Here is a 27,903-nt window from a genome sequence, read left to right as displayed (position 1 = left end):
AGACTAAACTTCAGACAGAAAGGCCCACAAACAAACAGCAACTGAAAACCGCTGCAGTAAAGGCCTGGCAGAGCATTAAAAAGGAGGAAACACAGCATCTGGTGATGTCCATGAGTTCAAGACTTCAGGCAGTCATTGCTAACAAAGGGTTTTCAACCAAGTATGAGAAATGAATATTTTATTTACAATTATTTAATTTGTCCAATTACTTTTGAGCCCCTGAAATGAAGGGATTGTGTTTAAAAAATGCTTTAGTTCCTCACATTTTTATGCAAACATTTTGTTCAACCCACTGAATTAAAGCTGAAAGTCTGAACTTCAACTGCATCTGAATTGTTTTGTTCACAATTCATTGTGGTAATGTACAGAACCAAAATTAGAAAAAATTTGCCTCTGTCCAAATATTTATGGACCTAACTGTAATACTCAGTCCATTTTTCCTGGAAAACTCTGCACTCTACGTCAACTTTTCTTCTTTTTGACAAAGACATTTTGGTAATGGGGGTATCACGCTTGATAATTTTGATAGCAACTTAATAGTGGTGAGGCAAGACTGCCATCCATGGAATCAGACAGCATATCTGGGCACGTTGCTAAAATGTGCTGTTTATTTCCTAATCTCTTGTTATGTCAGTGCTGCTTTTTTGGCTGCCCCAGCAGCTGAATTGAGCATTTCGGTTATTTCTTTAAAAATTCATAAGTCGTCACAAGAATGGGCTAGAGATTTACTTTTTTTTTTGACATCCTTAGAAATTTTTTCTCTACAAGTCTGGGGCCAGATTAAACCATCTAGCAGGTTGTGTAAGTTGAGTAATGCTGTTGACTGTAGATAATGTTTAGCTAAAAGATGACAGATATCAATTTAGTTAGTTAAGTTAGCTAGCTAACTTAGAGGCGGTTGTAACTAGTTACATTTACTCCGTTACATTTACTTGAGTAACTTTTTGGATAAATTGTACTCTTAAGAGTTGTTTTGTTACAAAATACGTTTTACTTTTACTTTAGTAATATTATTCTAAAGTAACAATACTCTTACTTGAGTAAAGTTACTATTTTGGCTACTCTAAGATTACTCACTTCTGGGTAGAAAATAAGAATATAAATGTATTTGTGTTCCTTTGACTGTTATTTTTGTAAAGATTTAATTCATTTTTATGGTAGTTAAAGTTTAAAGTACATGAATTTGCTGATTATTATTACTGTATTCCTAATTCTATTTCAAAATGTTGCTTTCCACATATTTTTTAATCTTTATTGCCACAATAGAAAGAGCAGGGTGAGAGAGGAGACAGTGGACCAGAGGCCAACAGGGAGGATTATGCAGGGTCACAGGTGAGAAGAGAATATAACTAGCTATGTCACTACTACTATTCTTAATTCTATTTATACATTTTACTTTATAGATTTTAACTTGGGCGGCACGGTGGTGTAGTGGTTAGCGCTGTCGCCTCACAGCAAGAAGGTCCGGGTTCGAGCCCCGTGGCCAGCGAGGGCCTTTCTGTGCGGAGTTTGCATGTTCTCCCCGTGTCCGCGTGGGTTTCCTCCGGGTGCTCCGGTTTCCCCCACAGTCCAAAGACATGCAGGTTAGGTTAACTGGTGACTCTAAATTGACCGTAGGTGTGAATGTGAGTGTGAATGTTTGTCTGTGTCTATGTGTCAGCCCTGTGATGACCTGGCGACTTGTCCAGGGTGTACCCCGCCTTTCGCCCGTAGTCAGCTGGGATAGGCTCCAGCTTGCCTGCGACCCTGTAGAAGGATAAAGCGGCTAGAGATAATGAGATGAGACTTTAGATTTTGATAGTATATCATTTTAAAGAACTAAAGTTGGTTCCCTGGTGCTGTGCTGTTTGTGGTTATGTGGTTCTTTAGCTGCTAAGGAGAGGTGCAATTGAATGCGAGAGGATGATAAATCACTCAATAGACCTCTGAACAATTTGTCCCCCTCACTTCTAAAATGATGGCTGACCCCGACACCTGTATGTACTTCTCATCTCATTACCTCTAGCTGCTTTATCCTGTTCTACAGGGTTGCAGGCAAGCTGGAGCCTATCCCAGCTGACTACGGACGAAAAGCGGGGTACACCCTGGACAAGTCGCCAGGTCATCACAGGGCTGACACATAGACACAGACAACCATTCACACCTACAGTCAATTTAGAGTCACCAGTTAACCTAACCTGCATGTCTTTGGAGGAAACCCACGCGGACACGGGGAGAACATACAAACTCCGCACAGAAGGGCCCACGCCGGCCACGGGGCTCGAACCCGGACCTTCTTGCTGTGAGGCGACAGCGCTAACCACTACACCACCTTGCCGCCCCCTGTATGTACTTGTCTAGTCAAAAAAAAAGAAGAAAGCGATGCAGTTACACAGTTTGACCAGCAGATAGCGCCATTATGTCGTGTTTAGAGTGGAGGCATTCACGGAGTAGAATAAGAAGAAAGCGATGCAGTTTTTGATTTGCTTTATTCCGAACAGTAAAGAAAAAAAATGCAATAATCAAAACATCGTCATGAACAAACAGAATAGCATAGCCACAAGGCAATAACATTATAATGTTCGGAAAGGATTAAGAAGAACTTATCAAATCCTAACCCTCTATACTACCGCTAATCAAACATTACTTTCCACCATAATATATATATATATATAAGAAAACAAAAGCAACAAACAAAAAAGAAATCATACCAACATACCAAAAAGGCTCAACTCCCTCCCTGTTCTGCCCCTCTGCCCCTCTGCCCCCTGCCACAGATTCTGCTCGCACACACCCCTGCCCCCCAGCATCTGACATGTCCCCCCCCCCCCCCAAACACACATACACTACCGTTCAAAAGTTTGGGGTCACTTTGAAATGTCCTTATTTCTGAAAGAAAAGCACTGTTCTTTTCAATGAAGATCACTTTAAACTAATCAGAAATCCACTCTATACATTGCTAATGTGGTAAACGACTATTCTAGCTGCAAATGTCTGGTTTTTGGTGCAATATCTCCATAGGTGTATAGAGGCCCATTTCCAGCAACTCTCACTCCAGTGTTCTAATGGTACAATGTGTTTGCTCATTGCCTCAGAAGGCTAATGGATGATTAGAAAACCCTTGTACAATCATGTTAGCACAGCTGAAAACAGTTGAGCTCTTTAGAGAAGCTATAAAACTGACCTTCCTTTGAGCAGATTGAGTTTCTGGAGCATCACATTTGTGGGGTCGATTAAATGCTCAAAATGGCCAGAAAAATGTCTCGACTATATTTTCTATTCATTTTACAACTTATGGTGGGAAATAAAAGTGTGACTTTTCATGGAAAACACAAAATTGTCTGGGTGACCCCAAACTTTTGAACGGTAGTGTACATACATACATAGTTCATTAACACACTGAACTCAGGGACCGCACATCTCACTTTACCTCTCTCATTTGCACTATTCCGCACTACCTCACCTTAACAGCTGCTAGTTTGTTTATACTGCTTATTTCATGTTTACCTGCTATACCTCAAGTGCCCTTGACTGTTTGTTTATTTGCACCAATTTACGTGTGTGTGTGTGTATATGAGTGTTTAGTCTACGTCTAGTTCTTATCTCGTGTTTTATACTGTTAATATTGTTTGTTTTTTCAATTATTCTATTTTTATTTATTGCATTGCCTGTTTGCACCGTGGGTCAGAGAGGACTGATTGACTTGACTTGTAAAAGTATGTCTGGAGTAGAAGAAAGAGATGCAGTTACACGGTTGGACCAGCAGATGGAGTCATTGCGTCATGTTTTGCCTTTTTCATCCCACGTACAAAACAAAATATAAATGTGTCCAGTAGGGGGCAGTGAGGCGTCTTTAGGGGATGGGCTGTCATTAAACAGTAGCAGAAGAAGAACAGTTTTTCTTCTCGCAGCGCACTGCATTTATTTGGTGCGAGACAATTATAATAATAATAAAGATGGCGGAGGAGGCGGTGAGCAGTGTGAAGTGTCCGGTTTGTTCTGGGGATTTTAAGTCCAGTGAAATTAACTCTCACTTGGATAAATGTTTGGATGAGTGCTGGAAAAACGAGGACGAGCCTCCGGCTAAAAAGTCCCGTGTTAGCAGCGAAGCTAAAAGCGGCTCTGAAGGCGGGACTAACGGGGCGGAAGTGAAACCAAATCAACCTGCAGCCGGTGCCGTGTTTTCGCTCTTCAACAACAACAACAACAAGAAATCGTTTTTATCATCCAAACAGACGGCTAGTGAAGGTATGGCACGCGTAACGGCGTCGCCTAGCAACGCGCATGACAGCGCCACACTTCCGGGTTCGGCTTCCGGAAACCGGAAGCAGCCGGATGAAACCGAGGTGCTGAAGCAGAGGCTGCTGAACTCAGATAAACCTCTGGCGGAGAAGATGAGGCCCAGCACCCTGGAGGAGTATTTTGGCCAGAATAAAGTGTTAGGAGAACAAACACTGCTCAGAGCCTTGCTGCAGTCACAGGAAGTCCCGTCCCTGATCCTGTGGGGGCCTCCCGGATGTGGAAAGGTCTCAGACCACACCCACCCAGTTAGAAATCCAACACATCAAGCTGTGCTGTTAAACCCCGATTCCAAAAAAGTTGGGGCAAAGTACAAATTGTAAATAAAAACGGAATGCAATGATGTGGAAGTTTCAAAATTCCAGATGACATATCAAATGTTTAAACTGAGGAAATGTATCATTTAAAGAGAAAAATTAGGTGATTTTAAATTTCATGACAACAACACATCTCAAAAAAGTTGGGACAAGGCCATGTTTCCCACTGTGAGACATCCCCTTTTCTCTTTACAACAGTCTGTAAACGTCTGGGGACTGAGGAGACAAGTTGCTCAAGTTTAGGGATAGGAATGTTAACCCATTCTTGTCTAATGTAGGATTCTAGTTGCTCAACTGTCTTAGGGCTTTTTGTCGTATCTTCCGTTTTATGATGTTTTCTATGGGTGAAAGATCTGGACTGCAGGCTGGCCAGTTCAGTACCCGGACCCTTCTTCTACGCAGCCATGATGCTGTAATTGATGCCGTATGTGGTTTGGCATTGTCATGTTGGAAAATGCAAGGTCTTCCCTGAAAGAGACGTCGTCTGGATGGGAGCATATGTTGCTCTAGAACCTGGATATACCTTTCAGCATTGATGGTGTCTTTCCAGATGTGTAAGCTGCCCATGCCACACGCACTAATGCAACCCCATACCATCAGAGATGCAGGCTTCTGAACTGAGCGCCGATAACAACTTGGGTCGTCCTTCTCCTCTTTAGTCCGAATGACACGGCGTCCCTGATTTCCATAAAGAGCTTCAAATTTTGATTCGTCTGACCACAGAACAGTTTTCCACTCATTTTAAATGAGCCTTGGCCCAGAGAAGACGTCTGCGCTTCTGGATCATGTTTAGATACTTTTTCTTTGAACTATAGAGTTTTAGCCGGCAACGGCGGATGGCACGGTGAATTGTGTTCACAGATAATGTTCTCTGGAAATATTCCTGAGCCCATTTTGTGATTTCCAATCCAGAAGCATGCCTGTATGTGATGCAGTGCCATCTAAGGGCCCGAAGATCACGGGCACCCGGTATGGTTTTCCGGCCTTGACCCTTACGCACAGAGATTCTTCCAGATTCTCTGAATCTTTTGATGATATTATGCACTGTAGATGATGATATGTTCAAACTCTTTGCAATTTTACACTGTCGAACTCCTTTCTGATATTGCTCCACTATTTGTCGGCACAGAATTAGGGGGATTGGTGATCCTCTTCCCATCTTTATTTCTGAGAGCCGCTGCCACTCCAAGATGCTCTTTTTATACCCAGTCATGTTAATGACTAGGGCTGGGTATTGGCAAAGAAGTCACGATTCAATTCGAATCACGATTCACATGCTACGATGCGATACTATCACGATGCATCACGATTCTTGAATTATTGCGATATATTCAACATACTTCAATGAAAATGTAAAAAATAAAATAAAATAGAGTAAAATTACCAGTGGCTGTGTACGATCTGGATAGTGTCTCGAATTGATGCATAACTCAGAGCAACTCGGTTCATAACTGAATTTATTGAAACGACTTTGGAAGTAGTTGCCATTAAAACAAATATTGCTGTTTCCATACTTAACAAGTGGACACACTAATGACAAAAAGTGCATAGGATTTATAAAACTAAAGATAATAAAAGAAAACTAATAAAATAAGGCTGATCAGTGCTGTTAATTGGCCTCAGTGGTCCTTTAAACCAGTGAATTGAAAACATTCAAACGTCTGACATATCCCATTTTGGAGGTAGCTGCCATTATAACAAACGATACCCTTTCACAAACATCAGAGGACACACTGATGAGAAAAAAAAGTGCAAAGGATTTATAAAACTAAAAATAAAAGACTGTAAACATCCACTGCATCAAAATGCATCAATTGCATGTGTCCAGTGTCCACTCACAAAAACCAAATGAACAAGTGGTAATATGAACTAGTAATATATAGGCAACAGATACAATGGCATTCCTAGTGCTTTTTTAAGTTTTTGTTGAGGAATAGAAGCTGGTCCAGGTGATCAGGGGAAATTGCACTCCTTTTGGCAGTGATTATGTCCCCAGCAGTAGAGAACACCCTCTCTGAGGGGACACTAGTACCTGGAATACACAGGTGTTTCTTTTTTTTAAAACTCGTGAACCTCTGTAAGTTGTTTTCGGCTCGGGATCACATAGCGAGGCTCGAGTATGTTTATCATATTTCTGAACCCACTGTTCTCAACCACGCTGTACGGCTGTAAATCCTGGCAAATAAACTCACCAATCGACTCGGTGATTTTTTTTGGCACGTGCAGATGAAGGTGCAAGTTTGCTATCAATGGTCGTTTGTCTTGTCATGGGTTGCGGTGCTTGCTGCTGTTGCAGTTTTTCTGGATGGCGCCTCTGCACGTGTGCTCTTAAGTTTGTTGTGTTCCCACAATACTTCATCATTGTGTTACAGTATCTGCAAATTGCGTTTGTCATGTCAATTTCATTTTTACCCTCTTTGTTTTTGAAGCCGAAATGTGCCCAAACATCAGCTTTAAAATTTGACGGAGGCGGACGAATCTTTTCGGTTTCTTCCGTGTTGGGATTTGTAAACAGAGTCGCAGTCGCATATGATGTCTATGCAGAATGTCTAGGTCGCAGTAGCCCGCCACCGGAAATGCCACTGGCATGAAGGCAGCGGGCGTCAAAAACTCCACGGCGACATCTACAGGACTGGAAGTTGTATTCTACTTGTTTTTGGCTGATGTTTGCCAACCATTCATACAATTTTATTTATTCATTTTTTAAAATTAATAATCGATATTTCGTGTCAAGAATCGATGCAGTATATCGTGAAAGTTAGTATCGCGATGCATTGTCATGACAATTATTTTGCACACCCCTATTAATGACCTATTGCCAGTTGACCTAATGAGTTGCAATTTGGTCCTCCAGCTGTTCCTTTTTTGTACCTTTAACTTTTCCAGCCTCTTATTGCCCCTGTCCCAACTTTTTTGAGATGTGTTGCTGTCATGAAATTTCAAATGAGCCAATCTTTGGCATGAAATTTCAAAATGTCTCACTTTCGACATTTGATATGTTGTCTATGTTCTATTGTGAATACAATATCAGTTTTTGAGATTTGTAAATTATTGCATTCCGTTTTTATTTACAACTTGTACTTTGTCCCAACTATTTTGGAATCTGGGTTGTAATCAACCACAGGGTCATGGAATGAAGCAGAAGCTGATTATCTTTCATTCTTCTTGAAGTGTTCTGACAACTTCTTTTTATTTTGACTTGTTTATTCACTTCAACAATCCACAAGAGAAAAAATTCCTGCCCTTAGTTGCATTAAAGCGGCTGTAAGCAATTTGGCATCTTTCTTAAAGTTAGTAAAACGCAGATTAGATTAGATTAGATTAGATAGCACTTTATTGATCCCTCAGGGAAATTAAGATTCTAGCAGCATCATTACAGGATAAACAGAGAATAGAAAATAGAGAAAAAAACTTCTAGATCAATTAAATTTACATATACAAATATTTTAAAAAAAGGGTGGCACGGTGGTGTAGTGGTTAGCGCTGTCGCCTCACAGCAAGAAGGTCCGGGTTCGAGCCCCGTGGCCGGCGAGGGCCTTTCTGTGTGGAGTTTGCATGTTCTCCCCGTGTCCGCGTGGGTTTCCTCCGGGTGCTCCGGTTTCCCCCACAGTCCAAAGACATGCAGGTTAGGTTAACTGGTGACTCTAAATTGAGCGTAGGTGTGAATGTGAGTGTGAATGGTTGTCTGTGTCTATGTGTCAGCCCTGTGATGACCTGGCGACTTGTCCAGGGTGTACCCCGCCTTTCGCCCGTAGTCAGCTGGGATAGGCTCCAGCTTGCCTGCGACCCTGTCGAACAGGATAAAGCGGCTACAGATAATGAGATGAGATGAAATATAAAAAGAATAAGATATGAGGAAGGGGGGGAGAGAAAAAAGGGGCCAGCAGGAGAGATATTGCACATTGTCCAGTATTGCTCTTTGTCAGGCTAGGCAACTGCTCCTTCCCGTCCTCTGTCCTCCTGTTCCCCATCCTCCCCCCCAGAGAGGAGTTGTACTGTATAGTCTGATGGCGTGAGGGACAACGGAGTTTTTGAGTCTGTTTGTCCTGCACTTGGGAAGGAGCATTCTGTCACTGAACAAGCTCCTCTGGTTGCTGATGACGGTGTGCAGAGGGTGACTGGTATCGTCCATGATGTTCAGTAGTTTGTCCATAGTCCTCTTCTCTGCCACCGTTACCAGAGAGTCCAGCTTCACGCCGACCACAGATACCCCTTTTCCACTAAATCAGTTCCAGGGCTGGTTCGGGGCTGGTGCTGGTTCACAACTCGTTCAACTTGCAAGCCAGCTGAGAACCAGTTTGCTTTTCCATAGTTCGGGGTGCTAAGCGGAGCCACATCATTACGTCACTGTATATGTCAGTTACGTCGCTGCGTTTGCATAAACCTTGGTGCGAACATCGAAGCAACAACAACAGTAATGGATGACTGCTGCTTTACTGCATCCATGATATCTCGTCGCTTATTTAAAAATGGCACCCTTTCGCGGTCTTGCTATTCTTGTTGGTCTTAACAACTCCGCCCCCCCACTGATGTAAGCGGTTCTTTCCTCTAGCCCAGCAAAGAGCTGGCGCTACCCTGGAACCGGTTTTTCTGGCCCCAGAGCCAGTTCTTTGTCAGTGAAAACAGAAAACCCGGTTCCAAACTAAGCACTGGCCCCGAACCAGTCCTGGAACTGATTTGGTGGAAAAGGGCTAAGAGTCGGCCCGCCTGATCATGTGTCCTTCTTGGATGTGCTGCTGCCCCCCCCCCCAATTTTGTGGGTTAACCTTACCTCTCTTGCAAAAAGACCAGGCGCGACACAAAATTCCGTTACGTTGGACTGATGGAAATCCTTGCACGTGCAGTGAAGTGCAGCCAGCAGCAGATAATGGCGCGCAGCCAATTGGCTTTACGTGCGCAGCTTTCTGATTTACTGTTTTCTTCTCATACTTATACTTCCTATGTTTCATGAACTGTAACAGCATTTGCTTATTTAGTAATTTTAATACAGAATTTACTTTGATGAAACTATAATCAGACACTCCAACGCCCCCCCCCAAAAAAAAAAACTCATCGGATCTGCACGATTCACACAAGTCCCCCAGACAGCCGTGAAAAAGGCAGCATCCACCAAAAGGCGTGCCGTTTGCATCCATGTTAAGAGGAAGAATCCTAAATGTGGAAAAGTCACATCTTTGTTCATTTATTGATCTCACAGGCTCGAAACCCTGCCCTTTTAACCACTGAGCCATATAAAGATTATTTTATTTCTGTTTGTAACTTGTGTAGGTCTCAGAACAGTGATTTTGATGAAATATGACCCAGGGATTTTATTTTATTTTGTTTACAGACAACTCTGGCCCACATCATTGCCAGCTCCTGTAAAAAGAAAGGCACGGCACGCTTCGTAACTCTCTCAGCCACCAGCACGTCGACCAATGAGGTGCGAGAGGTGATCAAGCAGGCGCAGAACGAGCTGCGACTCTGCAAGAGGAAAACCATACTGTTCATCGATGAGATACATCGCTTTAACAAATCCCAACAGGTCAGTTACAGGGGGGGTTGTTTTTTTGTTTTTTTCCTCTCAGAAACATTAGATTATTTGAGAGAGAGAGGGGGTAAAAATAAATCCAAAATCACCCTCTATAAATGCTCACTACATCGGGTATAGCATTATAAAGCCTGCATGTTACACGTTTTGGCAATAAAATGACTTTTGAGATGTAGCCAAAGCGAAAGAGCAACTCTAATGTACTAAGTGACACTATTTATATTGTCTCGTCTCGTCTTCTTCCGCTTATCCGGGACCGGGTCGCGGAGGCAGCAGTCTAAGCATGGAAGCCCAAACTTCCCTTTCCCCAGACACCTCGGCCAGCTCCTCGGGAAGAACACCGAGGCGTTCCCAGGCCAGCCGAGAGACATAGTTCCTCCAGCGTGTCCTGGGTCTTCCCCGGGGCCTCCTCCCGGGGGGACATGCCTGGAACACCTCCCCAGGGAGGCATCCAGGAGGCATCCGAAAAAGATGCCCGAGCCACCTCAGCTGGTTCCTCTCGATGTGGAGGAGCAGCGGCTCTACTCCGAGCTCCTCCCGAGTGACTGTGCTTCTCACCTTATCTCTAAGGGAGCGCCCAGCCACCCTGTGAAGGAAACTCATTTCAGCCGCTTGTATCCGCGATCTTGTTCCTTCTGTCATTACCCAAAGCTCATGACCATAGGTGAGAGTCGGAACGTAGATCGACCGGTAAATTGAGAGCTTCGCCTTTTGGCTCAGCTCCTTCTTCACCACGACGGACTGGTAAAGCGACCGCATTACTGTGCGGAGGCTGCACCGATCCGCCTGTCGATCTCACGCTCCATCCTTCCCTCACTCATGAACAAGATCCCGAGATACTTAAACTCCTCCACTTGAGGCAGGACTTCTCCACCAACCTGGAGAGGGCAAGCCACCCTTTTCCGGTCGAGAACCATGGCCTCGGACTTGGAGGTGCTGATTCTCATCCCAGCTGCTTCACACTCGACTGCAAACCGCCCCAGTGCATGCTGAAGGTCCTGGTTTGAAGAAGCCAACAGGACAACATCATCCGCAAAAAGCAGAGATGAAATCCTGTGGTTCCCAAACAGGATTCCTTCCGGCCCCTGGCTGCGCCTAGAAATTCTGTCCATAAAAATTATGAACAGAACCGGTGACAAAGGGCAGCCCTGCCAGAGTCCAACATGCACTGGGAACAGGTCTGACTTACTGCCGGCAATGCGAACCAGACTCCTGCTCCGTTCGTACAGGGACCGGACAGCCCTTAGCAAAAAGCCCCGAACCCCATACTCCCGAAGCACCCCCCACAGAATACCACGGGGGACACGGTCGAATGCCTTCTCCAGATCCACAAAGCACATGTGGACTGGTTGGGCAAACTCCCATGAACCCTCGAGCACCCTATGAAGGGTATAGAGCTGGTCCAGTGTTCCGCAACCAGGACGAAAACCGCATTGTTCCTCCTTGATCCGAGGTTCGACTATTGGTCGAATTCTCCTCTCCATTACCCTGGAGTAAACTTTCCCTGGGAGGCTGAGAAGTGTGATTCCCCTATAATTGGAGCACACTCTCCGGTCCCCTTTCTTAAAAAGAGGGACCACCACCCCAGTCTGCCACTCCAGAGGCACTGTCCCCGACCGCCATGCGATGTTGCAGAGGCGTGTCAACCAAGACAGCCCCACAACATCCAGAGACTTGAGATACTCAGGGCGGATCTCATCCACCCCCGGTGCCTTGCCACCAAGGAGCTTGCAAACCACCTCAGTGACTTCGGCTTGGGTAATGGACGAGTCCACCTCTGAGTCATCAGCCTCAGTCTCCTCAGTGGAAGACATGACGGTGGGATTGAGGAGATCCTCAAAATATTCCTTCCACCGCCCGACAATGTCCCCAGTCGAGGTCAACAGCTCCCCATCCGCACTGTAAACAGTGTTGGCAGAGTACTGCTTCCCCCTCCTGAGGCGCCAGACGGTTTGCCAGAATTTCTTCGAGGCCGACCGATAGTCCTTCTCCATGGCCTCCCCGAACTCCTCCCAGTTCCGAGTTTTTGCCTCCGCAACTGCCCAAGCTGCAGCACGCCTGGCCTGCCGATACCCGTCAGCTGCCTCAGGAGTCCTGGAGGTCAACGTGGCCCGATAGGACTCCTTCTTCAGCTTGACGGCATCCCTTACTTCCGGTGTCCACCACCGGGTTCGGGGATTGCCGCCACGACAGGCACCGGAGACCTTGCGGCCACAGCTCCGAACAGCTGCGTCCACAATGGAGGTAGAGAACATGGTCCACTCAGACTCAATGTCCCCCACCTCCCTCGGAAGCTGGGAAAAACTTTCCCGGAGGTGGGAGTTAAAGACCTCCCCAACAGAGTGCTTGGCCAGACGTTCCCAGCAGACCCTCACCATACGTTTGGGCCTGCCAGGTCTGTCCAGCTTCCTCCTCCGCCAGCGGATCCAACTCACCACCAGGTGGTGATCAGTTGACAGCTCAGCCCCTCTCTTCACCCGAGTGTCCAAGACATAGGGCCGGAGATCAGATGAAACGACTACAAAGTCGATCATCGACCTCCGACCTAAGGTGTCCTGGTGCCACGTGCACTTATGGACACCCCTATGCTCGAACATGGTGTTCGTTATGGACAGACCGTGACTAGCACAGAAGTCCAATAACAAAACACCACTCGGGTTCAGATCGGGGAGGCTGTTCCTCCCAACCACGCCCCTCCAGGTGTCACTGTCATCGCCCACATGAGCATTGAAGTCCCCCAGTAGCACAATGGAGTCCCCAGTCTGAGCACCCCTCAGTACCTCTCCCAGGGACTCCAAGAAGGCCGGATACTCTATACTGCTATTTGGCCCGTAGGCACAAACAACAGCAAGAGCCCTCTCCCCAATCCGAAGGCGCAGAGAGGCGACCCTCTCGTTCACTGGGGTAAACTCCAACACATGGCGGCTGAGCTGGGGAGCTATAAGCAAGCCCACACCAGCCCGCCGCCGCTCACCACGGGCGACTCCAGAGAAGTGGAAAGTCCAGCCCCTCTCGAGGAGCTGGGTTCCAGAGCCCAAGCTGTGCGTGGAGGTGAGCCCGACTATCTCTAGCCGGTACCTCTCAACCTCCCGCACAAGCTCAGGCTCCTTCCCCCCCAGCGAAGTGACATTCCATGTCCCAACAGCCAGCCGCTGTGTCCGGGGATCAGGTCGTCGAGGCCCCTGCCTTCGACTGCCACCCAATCCACACTGCACCAAACCTCTACTGCTACCTCTGTGGGTGGTGAACCCACAGGAGGTCGGGCCCACGTCACCTCTTCGGGCTGAGCCCGGCTGGGCCCCATGGGCAAAGGCCTGGCCACCAAGCGCTCGCATACGAGCCCCAACCCCGGGCCTGGCTCCAGGGTGGGGCCCCGGCTGCGTCCTACCGGGCGACGTCACGGTCCTGGATTTTTTCTCCAAAGGGGGTTTTTATATTGTTATTTAGAAAATTGAGACATAATTTAAACGTACAGAATGTGTAAGGAAAATGTTTGGGAAATCTTTTAGCTTCAATCCAGTATGTGTTTAGTAGCTGCGTTTTTGTTGGAGTTTTGTGCAAAATATGTTGTAGAAGTGATTTTTGTTTGTTTGTTTTAAAGTCGATAAAACACAATTGTGAATGATTTTGTATTTCCATTGAGTGATGTCATGTGATTAAAGCTACGTTTTGTTTTGTTTTTCCCCTCTAGTAACAGTCATTCCAATTAAACATGGCAAGGGATTTCAATAACCCGCTTTCCATTTCAATTTTGCGAAATATTGCTTTCTTGAATTGTCTGAAAACCTACCTCATGTGAGCGTATAAACTTCTTTTTTTTTTTTTGCAAAATCTGAGACAATTTTTTTAATTCACCTTTCCATTACTCGTTTTTTAGTTTGTAGTTTCAAATTCTATACCTGCCAACCTGTTTCAGAGTCCAGCCTTATAAACTCTCACAAAAACCCTTACTGAAAACAAAAAACATCATTACAAACTAAAAATGAGACAACTACATGTACAGTGCCTTGCAAAAGTATTCATCCCCTTTAGTGTTTGTCCTGTTTTGTCGCATTACAAGCTGGAATTAAAATGAATTTTGGGGGGTTAGTACTATTTGATTTACACAACATGCCTACCACTTTTAAAGGTGCACATTTGTTTTTTTGTGTAGGTGCAGTAAATGTTAAGTGATCAATCTAATTAAATCAGTCTCATTATTAATCTCATTAAATCAGTCTCATTGATAATCTTATTAAATCAGTCTCATTGAATCGGTCTCATTAATTAATACCATTAATTTTGGTGCTTAATAATAAATTACCAAACAGCTAAATTATGGTATATTCCAAATTATTATGATCACTTACCGTATTACATAACTCACATGCACCTTGGAATTCTTTTGAGATTGGGCTACTTCAAAAATATTAGGCACAGCAAATAAACACACAGTTTCAATAATAATTGAGTTTATTATAACAAAGATAAAAATGAATAATGGCAGTTGAAATATATACAAATATGATATATACTTGATGAGCGTGTGTGTGCGTGCGTGTGTGTGAGAGTGTAAGGGGGGGGGACCACGTGTTTCTAAGTAGAACAAAAGAGTTAGCTTTAGTTGCTAGCTAAGATGTGTTTGTGTGTGTGTCCACGTGGTGGAGGCCTAGCTTGGTTGCTAGCTAAGACAAAGGAATGTTATTTAAGTAGAACAAAGGATTAGCTCTGTTGCTAACTAAGGTGTGTTTGTGGGTGTGTGGCCACGTGTGGAGATAAAGATTAGCCTTGTGTTGCTAGCTAAGGTGTGTTGTGAGGCCTATGGCCTAAACAAAGGAATTAACTCTGGATGAGTGTGACCACGTGGTGGGAACAAAAGAATTAGCTCTGGTTTGCTAGCTAAGGTGTGTTGTGAGGCCTGTGGCCTAAACAAAAAGAATTACTCTAGGTGAGTGTGACCACGTGTTCCTAGGTAGAAGAAAGAGTTAGCTGATAGCTAACCCACTAGCTCATAACCTTACTAAATCCACTGAAATATTGATGAGGTCAAAATATGTGTAATAATGAAATTAAAGTGTTAGAAAGGAAATAGAGAGCATGCAAAAGCCTATCTGTTAACAATTGAGAGGACAAAATTAAAACAACAATTAATTCAACACGCTGCGTGTCTACAGTGTAAACAATTAAACCATTCCTGAGTTTAAATTCACACTTCTTCATGAAGCAAATTCCTAAGACTAGTTTTTCTGCCCAAATGCCAGTCTCTTACTTCAGTATCTTGCTCCCAGTACAAGATTCTAGAGATGTTCCGAAACTTTCGGAGTCCACAGGAGCACGTGAGTCGCTTCCGTGAAGATGCAGAGAGTTTCTTGGTCCGACGCTTCGTCGTTAGTGAAAAGAAAGTCTCTGATAAAATAATGTGCACAGCGCTTTTTAATTAGAAGGATCCAGTCGCTTCTAACCTTAAATTAACTGCTTGGGCGGCAGTTTTGTAACATTACTGATAATAAACAAAACAGCTGTAGCTCAACCGAGAGAGAGAGAGAGCACAATTTAAGTGGTTCTACCATGGCCAGGGGTAAACAAAAACTGTGTTGAATCGTTTTCTCGGGAGAAAGACGTCTTTTCTTGGGTTTTCTGGTGCGGGGTATCTCTTTGTGTCCAGATGGCTTGACATCCAAGACGAGAGAGAGAGAGAGAGAGAAGTCCTCCTTGTGTCCGTGTTGAATTCACGGCACCAAAAGAGGAAGTATGGCGGATTTCCGGGTCACTTATGGGCTCAGGGAGGAAGTGACGTAGGTGATCCCGCCCAGGCGTGACGTAGGTCAACGCGGAAGTTGGCTGATGGGAAATGTAGTTTCTTAAAGGGGCTGTGTTACCTACAATTGTGACAAACAATAATTAAAATTAAATCTGCTAGCGGCCTTGACGGGCCCTCGCATGTGTGGTTCCGCAACCCAGGACATCCCGCCACCCAACAAAACAGTCACATGTCATATATTCATCAAATGTTCAAAGGTGATGTGCACGTTGCAAATGCCATGACTGCTTGACAGATGAAAGATAGTCAGACAAAGATTGTAAGTGTGTGTGTGTGTGTGTTTCTGTGGTGTGAAAATGTACATTTATTTCTGTACAAAACTATACATGTCTCATCCTTATCTCTATCTCGCGCTGTAATCTTAAGTCATCTTAGCTTTCCTGTGTCAGCAGTGTGTGTGTGTATATGTGTGTGTGTATACGTGCAGAGTTTTCATATGTCTGCAACAAAATGCACAATGATGGCAGGTCACCAATATATAAATTCAGGCACTGCCTAAAAGCGGAGCTCCCATCTGTTTCTGGGTTGTAGAATTTTCTTATATCCTAGCCAGTCTCTTTTGTCTTATTTCTTTACTGGCTAGCACTGGCCACTAGGCGGTGTGTATGACTGGTAATTACTAGCACTGGCCACTAGATGGTGTGTCTCATCTCATCTCATTATCTCTAGCCGCTTTATCCTGTTCTACAGGGTCGCAGGCAAGCTGGAACCTATCCCAGCTGACTACGGGTGAAAGGCGGGGTACACCCTGGACAAGTCGCCAGGTCATCACAGGGCTGACACACAGACACAGACAACCATTCACACTCACATTCACACCTATGGTCAATTTAGAGTCACCAGTTAACCTAACCTGCATGTCTTTGGACTGTGGGGGAAACCAGAGCACCCGGAGGAAACCCACGCGGACACGGGGAGAACATGCAAACTCCGCACAGAAAGGCCCTCGCCGGCCACGGGGCTTGAACCCGGACCTTCTTGCTGTGAGGCAACAGCGCTAACCACTACACCACCGTGCCGCCTAGGCGGTGTGTATGGCTGTTTTTTTTTTTGATTGATTGATTACTTTATTCTGAACTATAAAGAAGAAAGATATAAAAATTAAAAATTTAAATAAAAAAATGCAATAATCAAAACATCGTCATAAACAAACAGAATAGCGTAGCCACAAGGCAATAACATATGTGTATGGCTGGTAATTACTAACACTGGCCACAAGGCAGTGTTTGACTGGTAATTACTAACACTGGCCACTAGGCGGTGTGTATGGCTGGTAATTACTAACACTGGCCACTAGGCAGTGTGTGTGGCTGGTAATTACTAACACTGGCCACTAGGCAGTGTGTGTGGCTGGTAATTACTAACACTGGCCACTAGGCAGTGTGTATGGCTGGTAATTACTGACACTGGCCACTAGGTGGTGTGTATGACTGGTGGTACACGTACACAGACAAACCACAAAAAATCGGCTCGATGGGTTTACCATTTTTTCTGAGGTATGGTGCTCTGCTGGAGCGCTGCTATTATTGTGAGTGTGTGTGTGTGTGTGTGTCTGTCTGTTTGTCAGAGGGAGAGTGTGTGTGTGTGTGAAAGAGAGTGTGCTCATAGATGTTGCGTGTGCATGTGAGTGCATACTTGTGAGAGAGTGTATGTATGCACAAATATGCATATGACTGTGTGTATGAGTGTGCACAGGATTGTATATATCATCAGACTCATGATATCCAATATTTTGTAAAGTTTCAGATCAATCCATCAATGAATTGAACATTTTTTCCCCATTTCCTGCTTGGCCAGATGGTGGCGCTGTGCTAGGCATCTGAATTACACATGTGAATATCATCACAATCATTTTGTAAAGTGTTAGATCAATCAGTTAAGGCATTGCCAATTTCTGGCACATTTCCTGCTTGGCCAGATGGTGGCGCTGTGCTAGGCATCTGAATTACACGTGAATATCATCACAATCATAAGACACAATATTTTGTAAAGTGTTAGATCAATCAGTTAAGGCATTGCCAATTTGTGGCACATTTCCTGCTTGGCCAGGTGGTGGCGCTATAACAGGCAGACCCATTGGGCATCAGGTTATCATAATAATCATAATATCTATTGAAGTAAGAAGTGTCCGACTATACAGTCAATGCACTGTGGCTTTCTGACACGTTTCCTGTTTATGTGGCAAGATATTAAAATCATAAGGCCATTTCAACATATTACAAGATATCAAAAATCCCTTCGCAATTTAATATCAGCGATATCTTGGCATCACATATAACAAATTTCACATGAATCTCATGAACCGTCTAGGAGGAGCATGTTAAAATTCATCGTGTCAAAACACACATATTCAAAACCCTATTCTTTCCTTGGCCAGTTGGTGGCGCTATACCAGACAGGCCCATAATGGCTAAAGAGTATCAGAATCAGAATCGTATTACAAGATATCAAGTTCAACATTCAGCAGTATCTTGGCATATGTTATAATATTTCAACATATTACAACATATCAAAAATCCCTTAGCAATTCGACTTCAGCAATATCTTGGCATCATATTTCCCAAGTTTGACATGAATTTGATGAACCGTCTAGGAGGAGTACGTTAAAAATGACCATGTGTAATTTCACTCCAAACGGCCTTATGACATCATCATTCCAAAGTTCTACCCATTCATTTCAATGGGAAATGGAAAAAGGGGCGCTATGAAGTCCCTGGGCCATGCCGAGGGCCAAAAGTCTGTGGCTGAGTAGCGATAACAATGACTGATGTGTGTATAAAATTTCATGAGTTTTCGTGCATGGGAAATGCCTCAAATAAGGCCAAATGCGGCATAATAATAATAATAATAATAATCCTTCGAAAAACAATAGGGTCTCTCACCGAACGGTGCTCGGGCCCTAATGAAAAGACAGAAATCTGGAGTGTGCATAAGTATTCACCCCTCTCAAAGTCAATACTTTGTAGAGCCACCTTTTGCTACAATTACAGCTGCAAATCTCTTGGGGTATGTTAGCTTAGCACATCTAGCCACTGGGATTTTTGTCCAATCCTCAAGGCAAAACTGCCCCAACTCCTTCAAGTTAGATGGGTTGCATTGGTGGACAGCAATCTTCAAGTTATGCCACAGATTCTCAATTGAAGATGGTGTAGTGGTTAGCTTCACAGCAAGAAGGTTCTGGGTTCGAGCCCCGTGGCCAGCGAGGGCCTTTCTGTGCGGAGTTTGCATGTTCTCCCCGTGTCCGCGTGGGTTTCCTCCAGGTGCTCCGGTTTCCCCCACAGTCCAAAGACATGCAGGTTAGGTTAACTGGTGACTCTAAATTGACCGTAGATGTGAATGTGAGTGTGAATGGTTGTCTGTGTCTATGTGTCAGCCCTGTGATGACCTGGCGACTTGTCCAGGGTGTACCCCGCCTTTCACCCGTAGTCAGCTGGGATAGGCTCTAGCTTGCCTGCGACCCTGTAGAACAGGATAAAGCGGTTAGAGATAATGAGAATGAGATTCTCAATTGAATTGAGGTCTGGGCTTTGACGAGGCCATTCCAAGACATTTAAATGTTTCCCTTTAAACCACGCCAGTGTAGCTTTAGCAGTATGTTTAGGGTCATTGTCCTACTGGACCATGAACCTTTGTCCCAGTCTCAAACCTCTGGCTGACTCAAACAGGTTTTCCTCCAGAATTGCCCTGTATTTAGTGTCATCTATTTTTCCTTCAGTCCTGACCAGCTTTCCTGTCCCTGCAGATGAAAAATATCCCCACAGCATGATGCTGCGACCACCATGCTTCATTGTAGGAATGGTGTTCTCAGGGTTTGTGCCACACATGGCATTTCCCATGATGGACAAAAAGCTCAATTTTTATCTCATTTGACCAGAGAATCTTCTTCCATGTGTTTGGGGAGTCTGCCACATGCTGTTGGGCAAACTCCAAACGTGATTTTTTTTTTTAAAGCATTTTTTTTCTGGCCACTCTTCCATAAAGCCCCGCTCACTCTGTGGAGTGCACGGCTTAAAGTGGTCCTATGGACAGATACTCCCATCTCCACTGTGGATCTTTGCAGCTCTCTCAGCGTTATCATGGGTGTTTTTGTTGCATTTCCGATTAATGCCCTCCTTGCCCTGTCTGTGAGTTTTGGTGGGCGGTGTAATATATTTGGACTAATCTTACACTGTTAATATATCCATAACAGCTAAAGATCACTGAGGCCAACTTCCACACGTCTGCACCTCTTTATTGCAATTCTCAGACTGACACACACAGGCAACATCCGGGCATTACTGCATAACTAAATCACCACTAGATGGCTCTGTTTAACTACCAATAAAACAGAAAGGTCTAACTAAGCAGTTATAATAGCAATATATTACACTTCTCCCCCCTGAACTATGAAGTCCCCACTAATAATAACTCATACTTTCCAAAAAAAAACATTTGCGCCGGCAATTTACTTTCAGGGATTTGACAAAATCATTACTGCCAACACAATCCATTATTAGCTCATCCAGCCGACAGGCGATGTATTTATCCCATCATGTGTTGTCCATCCATCTGGCATCGTCCACACATTTCACGAAAATCCCTTCTTCTCTCTCAGTTCTTCACCGATTTTTATTCTTTTTGGCAGGAAGGTAGGTCTGCCTGGGGTGCATATACGGTAGCTTCGACCCAAATTTGCATAATTGCAAATAATAATGAAGATATGGAGTAATTAATCAATCCCTAACGAACAGTTTCCACACACATCGCTGCTTCTCCCTCAGTTCTTCACTGATTTTGATTCTTTCTGGCAGGAAGGTATGGGGACCTAGGGTGCATAGAACCTTCTACCCAGATTTGCTTCATTACAATTATTAATGAAGTTATGGACTAATTAAGCCATAATGAGCAAGTAGTTCAACAAAAATCGCTTCTTCTTGGTTTTGGATTCTTTCTATTAAATAGATAGATATTCCTAGGGTGGATATACTGTAGCTTCTATATATAGCTTGTATATAGTGTATATAGCTTTCAACATTTATTGCGCCCATAAGGCGGCCCACTTTAGATCGTTTCTTCTGGAACAGACGGGGCCGGAGTGAGCTACGCCATCATTGACAGTCTCGTTACTTATTCACCACTCTTAGAAAGAGTTTAACGTTCAGCGACTTGGAAAAATGAGATGGATGTTAAACGACATGGCATCTGGAATGCAGTGGCTCTGCAGGGAGCTCACTGAACTGTACTGTACAGTGGGGCAAAAAAGTATTTAGTCAGCCACCAATTGTGCAAGTTCTCCCACTTAAAAAGATGAGAGAGGCCTGTAATTTTCATCATAGGTACAGTTCAACTATGAGAGACAGAATGGGGGGAAAGAATCCAGGAAATCACATTGTAGGATTTTTAATGAATTAATTGGTAAATTCCTCGGTAAGATAAGTATTTGGTCACCTACAAACAAGCAAGATTTCTGGCTCTCACAGACCTGTAGCTACTTCTTTAAGAGGCTTCTCTGTCCTCCACTCGTGACCTGTATTAATGGCACCTGTTTGAACTCGTTATCAGTATAAAAGACACCTGTCCACAACCTCAAACAGTCACACTCCAAACTCCACTATGGCCAAGACCAAAGAGCTGTCAAAGGACACCAGAAACAAAATTGTAGACCTGCACCAGGCTGGTCTCATATGGTCAGATGAAACCAAAATAGAACTTTTTGGTAAAAACTCAACTTGTCATGTTTGGAGGAGAAAGAATGCTGACTTGCATCCAAAGAACACCATACCTACTGTGAAGCATGGGGGTGGAAACATCATGCTTTGGGGCTGTTTTTCTGCAAAGGGACCAGGACGACTGATCCGTGTAAAGGAAAGAATGAATGGGGCCATGTATCGTGAGATTTTGAGTGAAAACCTCCTTCCATCAGCAAGGGCATTGAAGATGAAACGTGGCTGGGTCTTTCAGCATGACGATGATACCAAACACACCGCCCGGGCAACGAAGGAGTGGCTTTGTAAGAAGCATTTCAAGGTCCTGGAGTGGCCTAGCCAGTCTCCAGATCTCAACCCCATAGAAACTCTTTGGAGGGAGTTGAAAGTCTGTGTTGCCCAGTGACAGCCCCAAAACATCACTGCTCTAGAGGAGATCTGCATGGAGGAATGGGCCAAAATACCAGCAACAGTGTGTGAAAACCTTGTGAAGACTTACAGAAAACGTTTGACCTCTGTCATTGCCAACAAAGGGTATGTAACAAAGTATTGAGATGAACTTTTGTTATTGACCAAATACTTATTTTCCACCATAATTTGCAAATAAATTATTTAAAAATCAGACAATGTGATTTCCTGGATTTTTTTTCTCATTTTGTCTCTCATAGTTGAGGTATATCTATGATGAAAATTACAAGCCTCTCTCATCTTTTTAAGTGGGAGAACTTGCACAATTGGTGACTGACTAAATACTTTTTTGCTCCGCTGTATATGGGGCAGATGTTATGCCAAGCACCTTGACTTCTTGTCGAAAGCCTTTAACATTATCCAGACCAGAGGATTTGTTCTGTTTGATTTGGATTCGGTGTAAAAAGCATGGAGGGTCTACAGTACATCCTCGATTACTTTAGATCTGAGGAAGACCAGGAGAGCTCTGTTACCGTCTCAAAGCCTCATTGCTCAAGCACACAGAATTTTGCACACAAGCGATCACACATGCCACAGTTTTATTGGGGATATCTTTGTTGCCCTGAAATAGTTACTTGATCCAAACTGGGACTAAATTAGCATCGGGTGATAAAACACTCCCTGTTGTTGACTATCATCATGGAGCAAGTTTTGAGCATGCACCTCAACCACAAGCAAAGTGAGAAGACTGTGGTTAAAATCTCTTTCCAGTTGTAACGCACAGACATTTCGACAACCGTTATCTGATGACGAACTGATTCGATTAGGATGTTGTCTCTTTTTCTAGAACATATTAGACATGTAATGAGATCACGTGATGATAAATCATCAGGCTTTTGTCTAAACCGGGGAACAGGGGCGCTGCGCCCCCTTACTCTCAGCGTGCGCCCCCTTACCGAAATACCGATTGAACCCCAAGTCACACTTAGGCCATGCACTTATATGCTACTGCACAACATGCAATCTTTCTCAAAACGATCTTTTCTCCATGAAAACATCCCAGCAACATCACGTGACAATGTGTCTGATCATCAAATACTCTATAATTACTCCAAAAATATTCCAATCATAGTAGATACATCGCCAGACGGTGCAAAAACAATCCGAATTGGCGTTTTCCAGACTGAGGTGCCATGTTGTTTAGTTGTTTACTTGTCGCGGCTGCTCTCGCGAGATTTGACATGGGTTACATACAAGGTCAGCTGACTTGTAGAGTGAGATTTCTCGAGACTGAATGACCTTTCACCCACCGGCGCGGGAGCCCCCCGCTTCGCTCCCTCGCCATGGTGAGCGCCCTCATACTAAATTTTTCTAGAAAAAACCCTGAATCATGATACAAATTTACAACTATTCGAATCGATGAAATAAAAAATGAACCGTTACCATAATGTTAGCTTTTCCTAGCTGTAATTGCACTGTTTAGACAGCAGAGGGCACAATAACATACAGTAGCAGGAACACACACAATTTCATCGGAAGCAGAAGTAACGCAGCTCTAATGCTGGGAAAACACAAAAACTGATCGAAAATGTGAAAGAGCTGTTGTGTGATTGTGTACAAATAGATTTAACAAGAAATCCGAGCTCTCATTTTACAGACTGCTGAAAGATAAAGAAAAGAGAAGCAAACGGAGAGTGTATACGTAAACTAGGGCTGCGTACCTAAACGTAACATCAGGTACAGGTACCGGTACAGAGGTTTAGGTATAGGTCCGGACCTGTACCTGAACAATTTGACAAATTAACATGTGTTCTTCTGAACTTCTTCAATAATGACACAAACATTAATAAACTGTTGACAACTTGTCAGTATCTTTATTCAAAGAAAACCGAACATAACTAGGTTTCCTACCTCACTTCTCAGTCACCAATTCTACTACATTCTTAGCTTAACAAAACAAAAACTTACCCTTAATGTTGAACACAGATGCAATGATCGTTCCAGACTCATGTGGAGTTGTCTCAATCTTGTGATGACGGCGTAAATGTTTTGCTATGTTAGACATTCCACCGCTGCACTGAATGGTGGCATTACAGAGGTTACACCTTGCGTTCTGGCCCCCTGAAAGCTTTGTTACATGATCCCAGACCTTACTGGTCTTCCCATGTGGCATGACAAACAAATTCACTCCGCGCAGTCCACAGCCTTTAACTTACGTGGCAAAATTACACAAAGCAACAAAGGCTGCCAATGCCTAGCCTGGCTAACGCGACTTCAAAGCTCTCCGAGCTATTGGTCTGGCCAAGATATTAAGGCCAACCGTTTCCCAGAGCCCGTGGTTGACCCGCCTCCCTGAAATGCCTCAGTTTGCTACTGGTCGAAGCCAGAAAAGGCTGTGACAAAGCTTAAACCAATCACATCACTCTTTCCTCTGACGTATGCGACGCGACGGGGCTAACTGGTAGATTAAACTCTTACCGAAGCCGGTCGGGAGCAAGGCGAAAACGTCCTTCCTTTCAATAAATACCTCCAGGGCTGCTCTTTGCTCCGTTTTCAATGAGAACTTCCCGTTGAATGCTTTCAATACAGCATCTATGCGTAATAGATGCGGAAGCGTGAATGAAGCGCTTCCGGCATAGATTGTGTAAACAATCTATGGCTTCCGGTCGCAGTTCTACTACGTCAGTGCCTTGAACACACCTCTACCCAGGGCCGTTGGAGATGCTCAAAGTTGATTGGTTCCTGATTTTTCGGGAGCTTGGAAGAGCTGTAGATAGCTTGCCTGGCCAGACTAAGCTCGCAACAGGCCCTCGTGTTGCGTCACGCTTAGGATGGGCGGGCCCAGGCTAGCCAATGCCAGCAAAGGAAAAATGGCTGACCTGCTTTTGAGTCTTTTTGACCAATCAGAACGCTGGATCAGCCAAGCTCTCGCAATGTCTCGTGAGACTGTGACGAGAGGTTCTCAAATCAAAGATGGCTCTGATTTCAAGTTTCAGCGTGGCATTTTACATCTTTTCCAGTGCTAAATTTTCATCTTTGTGGTAGGATTTACGCATCTTCAGTCACAAAATAAGCAGATACTTGGTGTAAATTTATATCGGTACAGTACGGGTACTTCATGAACCGGTATTTTGGACCTGTACTGAATCGATTTTCACGGTACAGTACCGGTGCACAGCCCTAGTATAAACGTTCGTAAGAGTTTAAGAAAAGGAATGAATGAATGAACCCTTTATTGTCACTGTTACCAGTGAAATTGACCATCAACCTGTCCTTACAGAGGGGGAACAGGACAGGAAGACAGGGATAAACGAAAAAGAAACACAGTAGTAACATGAGGAAAGATGAGGAAAAAAAGAACACCCCCCCCCCACTATGCTCCTATCAGGAGTACAGTGTGGGAGCATTTAAAAACCTCCGCACAAGCACACAATAACACAAGTACACTTTAAAACATGGGACTTGAGGGGGGAAGGAGGGGGCAATCAGGGGTGGGGGGTAAGGGGGTAGGAGGGGAGGAGGTAGAGGTAACCCAGCGCAAGCAAGCAGCCGTCCGCTCCTGCAGCCATGCAAGCGGCGCTGGTCACGCACCCGCTTGTCACACTGGGGGTGAAAAACAGCGACCGCGGAAAATTGGGGAAGGAATGCGAAGAATGCGAGAGTGTCTCCCAGCAGTGACCTTCTGGGGGAAATGTTGTCCCAGCAACGGCCTTGATCGAGGCCGGTGCTGTTCAGGGAGCCGAATGTCGATAAGCTAGAGATTGTTTGTTTGGTCTTTCGAACAGACACAGTCTTTACACGTCCACACCACTCGTCCATATCTGTCCATTACTAACAATATTTGTTAGTAATTTTTTTCATTTTTAATAAAAGGAATATTTTAGTTAATAGGCTAGTATATTTTACTCCAACTAATTTTGACAGATGTGGGTATATAATTATTGGGGCTTAGGTGGTAATAAACTTTTTTTAATTTTATTTTTTTTTTCCCCAAAAAAAAATATTGCCGGAAAATCGAATCGTGAACTGGTCAAATCGTTACCTGCCTACAACATGTAGCTTTTCAACAACTTGATCAAACTGTGATGTTCACACTTCAAGCTGCTTTAGCGTGACTTTTTACCACAACATTTGTTCGTCACTCAACGTTTACAGAGAACCTAGACAAGCTTAAAGTCAGTGACAGTATTTCCAGATCATTTTTTGTGACTGACAGTCCTGTGCAAGTCTTAGTCACCCTTCTTTTTTTTTTTTTTGGTTATAAACTTTGTTATAGATTTCTGTTTTATGACTTCTTCGGCATCATCAAGTCAGTACAAAAACATTTTAGAGTTCCAAATGTTTTTGTTTTCCAGCACAAAATTAAATGTTACAGAAAAGAAAAAGTTTGTATCTGAGCAGCAGATCACATAAGAGCTCACTTTTCAGATTAAAAAAATTAAACCTAATGAAGGCTGCTGGGTTTTGGTGCAAAACAAAGACGCAAGTGTGACAGTCAAAGTGTCCAGAAGAACTGCGGCTGGTTCTGTAAGACGCTCAGTAAAACCTACAGCTCATTTCCGCATAAAACTGCACTCACTGGACCTCAGACTACTAATTTTTATTTATTTATTTTATATAAAGCAAAGGGAATTTCGTCTCGCACCAAATATTGACTTTGTTTTATTTATTATGGCTTACTGATTACTGTTTATAGTATTTATTATTTTTTTTATGTTGAAACATTTTCTTTATTTTTAAGCCATTTTTGATCGACAGCATTTTTTTATTTATTTTTTAAATTTTTTACATGTACCTAAGACTTTCACACAGCACTGTGTGTGTGTGTGTGTGTGTGTATATATATATATATATATATATATATATATATATATATATATATATATATATATATATACACACACACACACACACACACACACACACACACACACAGTGGGGCAAAAAAGTATTTAGTCAGTCACCAGTTGTGCAAGTTCTCCCACTTAAAAAGGTGAGAGAGGCCTGTAATTTTCATCATAGGTACACTTCAACTATGAGAGACAGAATGAGAAAAAAAATCCAGAAAATCACATTGTCTGATTTTTAAAGAATTTATTTGCAAATTATGGTGGAAAATAAGTATTTGGTCAATAACAAAAGTTCATCTCAATACTTTGTTATATACCCTTTGTTGGCAATGACAGAGGTCAAACGTTTTCTGTAAGTCTTCACAAGGTTTTCACACACTGTTGCTGGTATTTTGGCCCATTCCTCCATGCAGATCTCCTCTAGAGCAGTGATGTTTTGGGGTTGTCGCTGGGCAACACGGACTTTCAACTCCCTCCAAAGATTTTCTATGGGGTTGAGATCTGGAGACTGGCTAGGCCACTCCAGGACCTTGAAATGCTTCTTACAAAGCCACTCCTTCGTTGCCCGGGCGGTGTGTTTGGGATCATTGTCATGCTGAAAGACCCAGCCACGGTTCATCTTCAATGCCCTTGCTGATGGAAGGAGGTTTTCACTCAAAATCTCATGATACATGGCCCCATTCATTCTTTCCTTTACACGGATCAGTCGTCCTGGTCCCTTTGCAGAAAAACAGCCCCAAAGCATGATGTTTCCACCCCCATGCTTCACAGTAGGTATGGTGTTCTTTGGATGCAACTCAGCATTTTTTACCAAAAAGTTCTATTTTGGTTTCATCTGACCATATGACATTCTCCCAATCCTCTTCTGGATCATCCAAACGCTCTCTAGCAAACTTCAGACGGGCCGGGACACGTCTGGCACTGCAGGATTTGAGTCCCTGGCGGCGTAGTGTGTTACTGATGGTAGCCTTTGTTACTTTGGTCCCAGCTCTCTGCAGGTCATTCACTAGGTCCCCCCGTGTGGTTCTGGGATTTT

General features: G+C 43.9%; 1 protein-coding gene across 1 annotated transcript in view; it reads left to right on the top strand.

Moving 5' to 3' along the window:
- The first annotated feature begins 3,870 nt into the window (after nucleotides 1–3,870).
- The window catches only part of wrnip1 (WRN helicase interacting protein 1), a 57,427-nt gene continuing 33,394 nt past the window's right edge, over nucleotides 3,871–27,903 (top strand). The window contains exons 1-2 of the mRNA XM_060913932.1: nucleotides 3,871–4,505; nucleotides 9,925–10,119. Coding sequence (XP_060769915.1) covers nucleotides 3,936–4,505; nucleotides 9,925–10,119 — 765 coding nt within the window. The 5' untranslated portion in view covers nucleotides 3,871–3,935. The remainder of the gene's footprint in view (nucleotides 4,506–9,924; nucleotides 10,120–27,903) is intronic.

This window comes from Neoarius graeffei, chromosome 1 (genome assembly GCF_027579695.1).
Source record: "Neoarius graeffei isolate fNeoGra1 chromosome 1, fNeoGra1.pri, whole genome shotgun sequence".
NCBI classification, from domain to species: Eukaryota; Metazoa; Chordata; class Actinopteri; order Siluriformes; family Ariidae; genus Neoarius; species Neoarius graeffei.
This window is presented reverse-complemented; position numbering and strand designations above follow the sequence as displayed.